The following is a 12822-nucleotide window of genomic DNA, read 5'->3' as shown; positions in this document are numbered from 1 at the left end:
TTTTTGTCAGATAAATAAGTAATAAATAGTTGCAGATACATTTTCTGTCAATGCACTAATTGATAAACTGACTAAAATTTCAGAACTGGTCCTTATTAATATCCATCCATCCATCCATCGTCAACCGCTTATCCTGCGTACAGGGTCGCGGGCCTTATTAATATCATGATAATTATTTCAAACACATCACCCACCCCTATCTACACATCACATCCACAACGTTCCACTTGTACTTCTATTCAAACATTTTCCTTCTAAATCCAGTTCCATGATTCCATCGTTTGTCCCTTCATATTTCTATCTGTACTCTTTTCTCCCTTTGTACCCTCCATCTCCTGGCAGTGTCATACTCTTGACAGTCGGACTGCGGGAGACGGATGGAGAAAGACACGTAGAGATTGCATTGTGGTTTGTGGTTATCTGATCATTAATCCTCACTGATCCGTATCAACCCCGTGCCCACTGTTCTCTCTTCACTCTACAGCTCCATCAGACAAAGTAAAGTGGCTGGCTGGTTGGCTGCAGGACATGGAGACTTTGTCTTTATTAACAACACTGAAACAGCCTCCTAGCAGAGAGGCTGGTCTTACATCACCATCAATCATCAACAATGACAAGATGGATTTGATAGGAACAAACATCCCACCACTGTAACTTCTCCTTTCATGTTATCTAACTGTATAACAGTGCTCTCTCTTGGGCCAATTTGAAGTGTTTAAACTCTGCATTCAGTATTAGAGAACAGAAGAAGGTCCGCAACTTTTAAGGTTTAAATTGTTACTTTAAAACGCCAAGATAGCCTTTCTAGTTCTGCCCTTTTAGACTTTTAGCACTTTACAGGACTACGGGTGTATATCTTTTTCATTATGGAAAAGCAACCCCTGACCCCAGCAATACCATGATCTATCTGTGCTGTCCCTGTGGTATAGCTCCTCTCTACCACAGAGGTGTAATAAAAGGTATACACCATTAACTGGCCTGATTAAATGGTCATCCTTCCTTCACTGTCCTGCCATGCTATACTGCAGAAGCACACAGCATGTTGAGCAGGTCTCCCTCATTAACTCACAGATCAAATTCCTCTGACTGAGCTCTTCCTTAATGAACTGCTCATGTTAACTGGACAGATGATGTAGAAACACATAAAACATGATTGCACAACACCCATATGCAGGATGTGGTAGATTTTAGCCCATATTAGTATCAGTCAATGTTATCGGAAAATATGCAATAATTGTGAAAAAAGTGTTTACTAAGTAGAATGGGGTATAGAGTTGCAATGATGAATTGGTTTGCGTAATTTGTAAAAGGAACAATGACAGTAAACTGAATATTTTTGGGTTGTGGACAAAGCAAGAAATTTGAGGACGTCACCTTGAGCTCTGGGAAACACTGATCAACACTTTGGGTCATTTTCTGACATTTTATATACCAAACAACTAATCGATTAATCAGGAAAATAATTGACAGATTAATCAACTACGAAAAGAATTGTTAGTTGCAGCCCTAATAGGTTGCGCCACACAAACTAGTTCTTAAGTGGAAATTAGTTGTGAACAGACTGCCAGGTGTAACTATTGTGTAGCTAGCTGACAAAGCTAACGTTAGCTAATATACTATATCAGCGGTTCCCAAACTTTTTAGGCAACGCACCATCTTGACCGGGTTGCTGCACCCCAAACCCCTGTGTTGATATATATATATCAGCACATGGCTCAATACAGGGCAGGACAGGGCCCAGAAGGGAATGGGTAGTAATACTAGGAGAGCCAAGCACCAGCTACAGGTTGATAGAGCAGTCACTCGAGACTGCAGACCAATCTGTGCACCGCCTGGATTGACTACAAGAAAGCCTACGACTCAATGCCACATACATGGATACTGGAATGCTTGGAAATGTACAAGATCAACAGGACACTAATAGCTTTCATCAAGAACTCAATGGGGCTGTGGAAAACAAGTCTGGAAGCCAACTCAACAAGTCACCATCAAGTGCGACATATACCAAGGCGATGCACTATAACCGCTGCTGTTCTGCATAGGCCTGAACCCCCTCAGCCAGATCATCACAAAGACTGGCTACGGATACCGGTTCCGAAGTGGAACAACCATCAGTCACCTCCTCTACAGGGATGACATCAAGCTGTATGCCAGGAATGAACGAGACATCGACTCACTGATCCACACTACCAGGATCTACAGCAACGACATGGAATGTCGTTTCGGACTGGACAAGTGTGGTCGCATTGTTTCAAAAAGAGGCCACATTGCAGATGTTCAGGACAGCTACAAATACCTTGGGGTGGAGCAGGCTAACGAAAACCATGAGGAGGCAGCAAGGAAGTCCACCACAGCCAAATACCTACAGACCTCACATAACAAAACAACATGCTAATGTAAGGCTAAATGATTAGCTATACAGCATTGGATAGGTTAGCATAATCGGGTATTTCCCACTCATTCTAAACATACATAAAAACACATTTCTCCATGTATGAATATACAACTAAAACAAAGTAAAACCTACATTTACAAAGAATTGGCAGCCAAATTTAACATATATTGCTAGCTCCCCTTAAAACTGTTATTTTTTGCAGTTACTGTATGTTACTGCTTGTGACGCTACAGTGACTTCCAGTTTACAAAATAAATCGCTTTCCATTTACACATTACCGAAGTCTTTCCCAGCTGAGACATTTCATATGTTTAACTGGTGCAATTCAATTTAATAAATCACTAGTTTGCTACTAGCCTATTAGTTAATAAGAACATAATGAATTTACAAAGATAACCAGAGCTAACAGTGTTTCTTGTACAATACATTCAAATGAGAGAAAGTTGCAAATCTGCCAAAAAAATCTTCTCAGGGTAATTTAGGATAAGAATATTACATGCTTTTAATATTCTTATTAACAGAAGCTGTGAAGTTTGTTCTAGCACTGAGCAGAGATAAAAGGAGCCTGGAGACCTTGATCAGCTTAAAAGGAAAGAGGCTGTTCAACGTGCACTCCACTGCTACTCATTTGCCATTATTCACCATAGCAACACAGTATGTAGCAAAAGACAGCTACGCTATGTCTAAAAGTTCATAGTGCAAAGAAACAGTACCACACAGAGGCTTCATTATGTGTAAACTGAAGATCAAACGTGTAGGATTTTTTCATTAATTTAATGCTGTGAAACTGGATTTGACAAGAGATTAGAAAGCTTAATGGAAAAATCTGGAAGTGTACTTCAGACAATATCCTCAAGATCTTCTTCGTGCATTTATTCGGTTCAACTTGGACTTCTTAAGACTGTTTTCTCTGTGGATAATCCCTTTTTTGGAACAAAGCAGAATGAAAGAGTAATCATCAAATGCCGCAGTGAGGAAAAAAAACGAATGAAATAAGGAGACGGAACGCAGCTCACAGGGAAAGGAAGAGCCATTCGCTGTAATAACTCACAAGACAATAATATTTGGGGGAAATTGCTAGGCAGATGTATCATTATTTTGGTTAGCAATAGGGACCGTCAGCCTGCCCTGCACAAACTATCTCAACTGCTGACACTGATGACGCAAATAACTATACCTGCAACAAAGTCAAAGAATAATTGTGAGAAGATTACTTGAAATTTGTATTCTGTTGGTGCCCTAGCTTCCTCTCCCACTTGACTTGCTGTGATCCAACTGTTACATAAGTCTTTAATCCAGCTGTGCTACTTCTCCTCTCCCCTATCTCCCTCCGCTCCTTTTCTCTCGCCACCATAATCTGAGGCCTAAAAAAACAAAACAAAACAAAAAAACACTCTCATTTTCTCTGCATTTAACACCGACAACATCCTAATATGGGCTTGAAACTGTGTCTTATTATGAAACCTCTGTCTCCTGGAAATTAAACGAAATTATTTTTATGAGCCATCTCGCAGATGCATGGCTGTTTCCAAAGCTTTGCCCAAACACAAATCTTGTGTGTTTTTGTCACCTACAGCCTCTGTCTCTCCGCCAGGACCCCATCTCCAGGGGGGCGGCGGACAGGAATAGACTGCCCTTAACTGAGCTAATGTGGCAAACAGTAATCCAGCAGGTTGTGTCTGCCTTTCAACACTCGCCAGAAGACTCAGAGAGCTGTAAAGTGGCTAGAACCCTTTCTAAAGCCCTTCAGCACTTGGGGACCTGCTGGCACCCTTTTGATCAAAGGGAGGCCTTCCTCTTTTATCTGCTGAGATTGTCAGAGGTCTGCACAAGAATAACAGTCATACATTCATAGATAAGATGTAAAGGAAGGTGAGGATAGAGGGGATGCAAGGGTAAATCAAGCTGAGGATAGGGAAAAGCAGCGGGCTGATATTAATCAAAAGGATGTTATCACAAGAGTCTGTTGTGTGGAAGTGAAAAGGCAAGCTTTACAAAAAAGAGAACATATTTAACCCCTATAATGTATCGTGTTTGTTTAAATATGACCTCCAGTCACACATACCAGCACTTCTTATCCAGATCATGACCTCATGCAGTTCTCATGCTTTGCTCCATGTCTGAGGGATCACGCCATCGCTATTATTATTACCAGGCGAGAAAAAGGCAGAAGGAAGGGAGTGGAGACAGCGGACAAATGTAATACATGCGCGCGCACACACACACACACACACACACACACACACACACACAGGATCTGTTCGAACCACAGGAGGTAATTTTACAGATAAATCTCATTAACAATACAATCTCTTCCTGTTATGTCCTGACCCAGGGTCTGCTGATATACCAGAACATGCACGCACGCACGCATGCACGCACACACACTCCTATTATACTGTATATCTTATTGCATGTAGGCTGAGCCCTTCTTTTATGCCAACAAAAAAGAAGAAAAAGTAAAAAAGTGAAACAGATTGAGCCCACTCTTTTTTTTTTTTTGAAACAACTATTTACTGTGCTGTATAGGTTCAATTCACCAACAATTTTCTTGAGTCAGAAAACAGGCTTTTGAGCAGGACAGAAGGCTGTGCCTTCAGAAAATTAAATTAGAAATGTGCTGTATTGGATAGATCTGAAAAACTGTTTCGGGCAGCCCGGTTTACACTCAATTCACAGTGTTTGTTTGAACAGAGGTCCCAGCAAAGCGTCTTGAACCATGTCATGCAACAGTTTCACAATACTTTTTAACTTGTCTGCTTCCTTAAAAGATGTGGCAATTGTTGTTAAGATTCATTTTTATGTGTTTTAAGTTTGCATTTTTGTGAAACACTTAATGCCTGCCTCAGTCTTCTCATAAAATGTGTTGGACTGTGTAAACACCACAGACAACAATGGAAATAAGTCCAAGAATTTATCATTGTATCCCCCAACAAAGTCTAATATTTTGTATTTTAAAAAGATATTACAATGTCATCAATAAACCAAACCAAAAACAAGGAAAGCAGGGCTGGCCTGTCCTGTACGACATAACTGAAAAACACCAATTTCCCGCACACAGAAGTACATGAAGAACTAGTCACACGTCTATGACAGGATGATAATAAGGGAACAAGATATAAAGTGAAAGTAAATTTGCAGAGTGGAGTAAAGTGGACTAAATCAGAAGTACATCATTTCATGGCTGGAGAAGCTTCACTAATTCAGCATTTTTTTAATAGCAAACTTATTAAAGTAGGGGAGGCTGTCGACATTTGGGCAGTGACCTTGATGGGAGTTTACTTCACTCCCTGGCCGGAGAAAAGGCTCGACTTGCTTAGCACCATCTTAATCACCTTGCATGATGTAATGTTTGTTCTTCTTTGTAGCCTCATTAAGGGAGCAGCTGTTCGGGATATGGCAGGGTTAAGAGAGGGCGATACACGAGTAATAGAGCACCGGATATACATCAACCATGCCTCCAAATTCTAAGTCAAGATCTGGATAATTAAATTAATGATTAATTACATGCCTACTTCAAAATGCTGCAGAGTGAGGATGCAAAGGGGGACAGGGTGAGAGATGAGGGGCGTGTTCGATGACCCCTTCACTCCCCCACCCCCGCTCCTCACTTGTGGCTCTGATTTCCCCTGATATTAGCCCTACAGAGCATCAGTCAAGCTCCCTACACACTGTCACCCGCTTGCTGCACACGCACGTACACTCACACTCCTCACTCATCCGAACACATAAATGTGCACACAAAAGCTTGAATGCACATGCACACATTCGCTCACACTGATTGTTATCTTCACAGCACCTGAGCCAGTTTAAAGGTCAGGTGAAAGGGTCGCATGACTTCATATCGCAGATGTGAAGACACTCCAGAGGTGCCCGGTCTGATGAACATGCCTGGACCTGTCAGAGTCGCTTCCTATTAGAAACTTTTCTCTAATTCAGCCACCCACCACCAACCAGCTGCTTCCTGTTCTGGCTGATAAGCAAAGACTGCTGATGGCACTGGCCAGTTCAGACCAGACCAACTAGTAATATGGTTACAGCTGATCATCTACTTTGTTATTTTGTGGACATTTTCTGCTAACTGATTACAGATAATGATGCTGCCCTGCTGGACTCTCTCTTAAAGTATTGTTCTACTGAGAATGACAACTTCTAGTTTAACCTCCACCTCCTTATCAGTCCACCAGTCTGGAAGGAAGTGAGTTTAAGTCTGCAGACTGCAGAGTGAGTCCTCGCAAGGCCTCTCCAGTCTGTGAGCCCTGATTGGGATTTATTTCCTCTGCAGACCAGAGCAACTGGAAGCCACAAGATAGTTTAGTGTGCATGCACGCTGTAACTCACTAAAGCAACGTAACTGGGCCAGCCAAGTTCATTTCTATTCTACACATTCACCAGCCATCACTGCATCTGTAGCCACTGGCACATTCCCCATTCAGCTCCACAAAAAACATTGTAAAGCCCCACAGTCAGTGGCCTGCCAAAACAGCTCGTGTTTATCATTGCAGATGAGCAACGTGTTTGTCATCCTGAGCGTCCAAGCTGAAGGCAGTTTACTCTCCAACACATACAGTATGGTAAATGTAAAAACACAGCCACAAATGACGTGTGTAACATTATGCATTATACAGTGTTGCACTTGCACAGCTGTAGCTCTACAGTTGTGCAAGTGCTGACAGATAAGGAGGGGGGTTGGGGGCTTACGTATCTGCTGATGATATTCCGGAGCAGGTTGAAATCCATCCTTTAGACAGCTCCGGCGGCGACTTGACTGTGCAACAGAGACGTTCAGCTCTCCTCGGGTCTTCGTGAACGCTACCTAATGTGGATCTTTTCACCAGCATCCATCGCTCTCCACCACCACCGCCGCCGCCGCCGCCGTGTCTGTGATAGCGAGGAGCAGCGGTCTCTCAGTCGGCTGTTCTGATTTTCATGGCATCCCTGGGAAGAGCCATGGCAGCGACCGAGCGATTACAAGCACCAACACTCACACTGCTGGCTACATTTGAGAGGAAATTTCACCGCATGCGAACTTCCAAACCTGCGAAGTCTTCCTGGTTACTCCTCGTTTGTTGAAGTGTTTTATTCTTGCAGGAGACGGTCCCTCATGGAGGTTGTCTGTGCCGCGCTCTGTGTGAACAGCGGTGGCCCTCGTTGTAGCGGTGAACGCGAACCGTCCACAGCGCTCACCCCTGTCAGATGACTACGCTGCACATGCGCGGTGAGATTTTCTCGCCTTTCTTTACTGCACCGTCTGAAAAAAAAAACACCACTCCACATGTAGAAGCCCCTCACGAGTATAGAAAACCGAGATTAATCAAAACTCATAATCATGTCCAAAACTGCAGAAGCCACAACAACAACACCCAAAACGGAGCCTCACCGTGACTATGGTCTGCCAATGTTAGGAGGAACGTGGGAGACATTTTAAATACCTACCCAATAATCAGATCATTTATAAGTAGCAGCACCACAGTGTAAAATACTCTATTACGTGTTTTACGTAATAGAGTATTTGACACTGTTTTAATTACTATTAAGTAAAATACCTACAATAAAAATGTAGTTACTAGTCAGTAAAAGTAGACAAGGTATTATCAGCTAAATTTACTTGCAGTAAAGTTAAAGTACCCACTATGAAAAGGCCTTAGTAACTTTGTGGGATTGTTATTACCGGTGCATGAACATGTAAGCAGCATGTGGCTGGCTGAGGTGAAGCTGATTCTGGCTATTTTATATGTTGCTGGTGATTGAATTTACTGTATGACAATGCAACAATGCAATTTTATATGGTGATGATAGGTTTTAAACAAAGTAACAAGCCTACTAAGATTATTTCTCTTTTAAATGTAGTGGAGTATAAAGTAGCATTCAATTAAAATACAAGTAAGTAAGTATAAAAGTAATTACTTGAGTGAATGTACTAAGTTACTCTGCCCTGTCTTGCTGGTCTCACTTTTTTACATAGCTATTAGCCTATATTAGAATTATATATTTATTATAATATACGTAACAGTATATTTAAGGACATTTCCCATACCCTAAATGCCAGCCGCCTGTTTCCACAACACACTCTGACTACATATGCACACACAATAATAGTAATAATCCTACAAGACATGAGTCTGTGCTCAGCAGTGAGCTTTTGGTAACCTTATTGTGTTGTAATGTTCCTTGGTAATACTTTCTATTCTATTTCTAATGAGTCCTCACACAGACAAACCAGTCAAAAGGACTTTTCATAGCCTGACAACCCAAAAGTTGTTCTTATTAAATCCTTTTAATGTATCTATAAATGCTTATTTAATGATTTACTAATGAATTCATTTGATACAACCCATAAATAGTTATTAGAAAGTGGTGTTGCCACACTTTATTTGAAACTATGAGAAATAGGAAATCAAAGACAACGACAAAATGTTAAAGACAACACAATAAAGTCTAAGACTGAGGTCTTTAATGTAAAGAGAGAGTCCATGTAACTTGTTACATCGTATTACCAACAAAGCAAACAAATAAACAAAATAATAGGTGAACAGAAAGAATAAACAAAAAAATTAAGCAAACACTGAACAGAGCTCATGTTTACTGCAGCTACAAAACAGCAATCCTGCCATTGTTTGGCTTGTTGTCACACAGTGTACCTTACAAAAACCAGACAGAACCCAACTGCATCCATGATCAAAGAGAATATCTAAAATTAGCATCGTCTCCATCTAGGGGGATCCTCTGGCTAGAGGGCGGCCGGGCGTGATGTCTGCCCCAGACGTTTTCATTTGCGGAGTTATGACTTTCAATTAGCACAGACTCTATTAATAATGTATAGGGATCCAGCACTTTCAGCTCTGACCTATACTAATGCTTGATGCTGCTGTTTACCTCCCTCAAGACCCCAGGGCACTTAGTGTCTAATGATGAGTCTGCCTCAGTGGGAAGATTACAACATGCTCTATGGTTATGGACGGTGACAATTAAAGCATGTTGTGTCTTATGTCATTGTCATGTTGTGGAGATAGAAGTGTCGCTTATTCCCTTTTAACTTATTCGTCACGCCTACAAAAAGCAAAATAGTGATCAAAAACTTAGGATAGCTTCTGCAGTGCCACCATAATGTGCACTATAATAAGACTACCAGAAAAGCTGACTCTAATAAATGTGTCCTAATTCCCTGGCTGTTAAATTAACTTTTTCACTTTTCACGCTGAAGAGACTGGATGATGAACTCACAGCAATGACTTCTCCATTCTGGAAATAAACCATCCTGTCTGTAACTATTTCTCATTGTCTGAATCTAAATTTTTAAAAATAATCTGACCATGTACTGATCAGAACAGCCGATTGTATCTGAATTTTCCACCTTCTGAGAGCAGCTGGCCTTGATTTCCAAATGAATTGGGCGGAAATTGCTGCTCAGTTTGAAGCGTAGGTTTCCACTGCTGTTGCTATGATTATCACATGGCTGACTGACTATTACTGTTCCATCTGAGTGGAGGAACCGGGTCATTCTTCATTCTATGGGGCAGTGGGTTACTTTCCTCATGTTGCCATCCCTCCTGTGTGGGCAGAATCTGCATATCTGGACACAGACTACATTAATAAGACATGATAATGAGTGTTATGCTAGTAATCAAGAAATGTCAAATTATTTTATAAATAGATTTAGCTGCTTACATTCTCTACAGACACGGGCATGCTCACGACTGCAGATAATGGTGGATTATGACAAAATGAGGCATGTTTACATCTTACTATAATGGTTAATATTTGTCATGTGTCAGGTTTTGATGCACATTGTTTGTGCAGTAAAGTAAAAACATCTACCCATTTTTAGACATGGATATGTTCCCAGGAGCCCTATCAAAATGTCAGTTTGATAGGTGATAGGTGATTAAGTGCAGCTTTACCACAAAAGTAAAATCAACAAAGGTGGGCTCTGCATTATTAGCTATATCTTGTCTTGTCGACAGACCCTGAATCAAACTCTAGTTATGAAACCTTTATTATCTTAGTTTATGTGGGGCTCACATTGTGTATATCCTTTTAATCAAATGACCGCAACCTATGTAACATACAGAGAAGGTAGGGACAGGTCATATTATTCCAACATAGGAGTGCTGGTTGGATTATGTTGGGGCATAATGAAAGTTCCATGTATCAGTTATTTCTTTCTTAAGTTTTCTATGAATTCTTGAGGAATTATGAGTGATTTATAATTTTTTGTTTGGCCTAATGTCTGTTGAATGAGATGAGCTCTTTTGTTTGTTGTGTTTATGTGGCTATTGTGTGTATAAATGTGTATGACTGTATGTGTGGTGGACCACAGGAAGAATAGCCAATGCTTGCACTGGTAAACAAATAAGTCCGCTGTGTACACTGTTTATACTGGGAACTTGAATACATACATGGCGGCGGTTGGGCCGTCAATAGTGGCAAAACAACACATCTTTCCACTTTCCTACAGACTGTAGGAAAGTGGAAAGATGTGTTGTATATACATATTGATATACTTTATGTGGACAGTGAAATTAGTGTGATTAAATTGAAATAACGATTTAAAGGTATTTCAGTTAAACACACGTGCTGACTCAAAGATAGGCCTAGTTGAAAGCTAGAGAGCTAGTTGACTGAAAAATAATCAATAACTTGTTCAAAGATCATTAACTGTTGTAATGTATTTTTTAAAGGTTAAACTTTTGAAGATATTGGTTCAATCTACCAGTGTCTAAATGCTGACATGATGTCTATTAGCTGAAACCTAAAACTACTTTCCAGTGATGTTTTTCAGGTTTTTAGTGTAATTTCTTCATGTATAGTTGGATCATTACAGCTCTTGTTGCAATGCAAGCAGCTGACTCTGTACTACTGTCAGCACAAACAGTGGATCATATTGTGCTATAGATGTGAATCATCCCTGTATCAACTCCCAGACTGTGGAAAATAAACAGTATGCGAGGCATTAGAACTATAGATATAATATAACCAAGATATTTATTTAGCACTCATCAAATATAAAAGCCTACCACTAATACAAAAGTTGACAACAATTATTAGAGTTTAGAAATGTTTAGAAAAACAGCATCTTCTGTTTGTGGTACCTGATTTTCAAAAATATTCATTTATATCAATACATTGGAAATAAGCTTGTTTAATATCAGTGTAAATTGGACATACACGAATTGTTTGGTACAAAAAGTGGTAGGAATATTTTTATATAACCCCCTGAATATTATCATCAAGTTTTGTCACACACCAACCATGTTCTTTACTCTTAGAAAGTCTAAATTATTGGATCCCCTTGTAATCAAGTCTTGCAAAGTCTTGCTGCATCTTAGCAGAATCTTACTGGCCCTACTTAGTTTATCTGAAGTTACTTTCATGGTGAAGATATCCATGCAATTCTGAATCCAGATGTTAACAGAAATGGAGTTAGGACTGCCTCAGCTGATTTGCGTTATGAGCTTTGGAAATGAGCTGAAAGGTTTGTCCCAAATTACTGAAAGGTAGGAGTGCATCATTTGGGAAATTTGAAAATTTGGAAGAGTTGACGTTCACGTGCAAAAGAGAAGTAAATTCAGATATTTGGTGCCATCTAGTGGCTGTTACACAAAAACACATTGGTTGCCTCATAAATGCAACACTCATATCCACTCCCTGGTTCTGTTGGTGTAGATGCAGGTAATTTGGCTGCTAATTAATTGCTCTGAATAGTTGTAATTGGAGTACCGTTAAAGCATGACTTTATCATGGGAGGACAAATTTACAGAAGGTGACAATTAGGCCTATAGTGTTTGTCTACTGTTTATTAATTCATGAAGCTTCAACAGACTAATTTGTTGTTACTTGACTGAATGAGTTTTTGAGTGTGTTTGGTGTGCGAGTGATTGCTTGAGTGATTCACTTGATGAGTGAGTGAATGTACATGGGAGTGAACCAGCGCACAGGTGTACGTGTGACCCTTCGACTCATGTCTCAGGTTACTGAATGGGCCTAAAACAGTTTGTGAGAATAAGATTGTGTGAGTAAGTACTGCACACACCGCAGGACGCCGGTCCCTCTCTGAGCAAAGATAATAGGTGTGTTTGTGTCTCTGGCGGTGCTGATGTGCGTCACATGCCTTCTCTCTCCATGCCCAGTCTGGGTGCCAAGAGAGGGGCTTAAACCTGCGTCTGGAGATGGGAGCTGTGGAGATCCCAGGGAGCGGATGCTTGGCACCGTGAAATAGGATTTGGGGAGGACCGAAGCAATGAAGCGAGAGGGAGAAGAGCAACTGCCAAGTCCTCTCTACAGATTTGATGCCCCCCTCCTCACCCCTTAAACATATTCAGACTGTGCACATACACACACACACACACACACACACACGCAGAGAGGGAGAGAAGGAGAGGGGGATTGTGGATAGAAAAGGAGAGAAAAGCAAAGCAAAGAGGGGA

The 12822-nt window shown here is 40.8% G+C and overlaps 1 protein-coding gene across 5 annotated transcripts in view; it reads right to left on the bottom strand.

Moving 5' to 3' along the window:
* The window catches only part of LOC123973694 (phospholipid-transporting ATPase IH-like), a 38851-nt gene extending 31325 nt beyond the window's left edge, over positions 1 to 7526 (bottom strand). For all 5 annotated transcript variants that reach the window (XM_046053910.1, XM_046053912.1, XM_046053913.1 and 2 more), the window contains exon 1: positions 7097 to 7526. In XM_046053910.1, coding sequence (XP_045909866.1) covers positions 7097 to 7135 — 39 coding nt within the window. In that variant the 5' untranslated portion in view covers positions 7136 to 7526. The remainder of the gene's footprint in view (positions 1 to 7096) is intronic.
* Positions 7527 to 12822: the final 5296 nt, after the last annotated feature.

The sequence above is a fragment of the Micropterus dolomieu genome, linkage group LG07, assembly GCF_021292245.1.
Source record: "Micropterus dolomieu isolate WLL.071019.BEF.003 ecotype Adirondacks linkage group LG07, ASM2129224v1, whole genome shotgun sequence".
Classification (NCBI taxonomy): domain Eukaryota; kingdom Metazoa; phylum Chordata; class Actinopteri; order Centrarchiformes; family Centrarchidae; genus Micropterus; species Micropterus dolomieu.
This window is presented reverse-complemented; position numbering and strand designations above follow the sequence as displayed.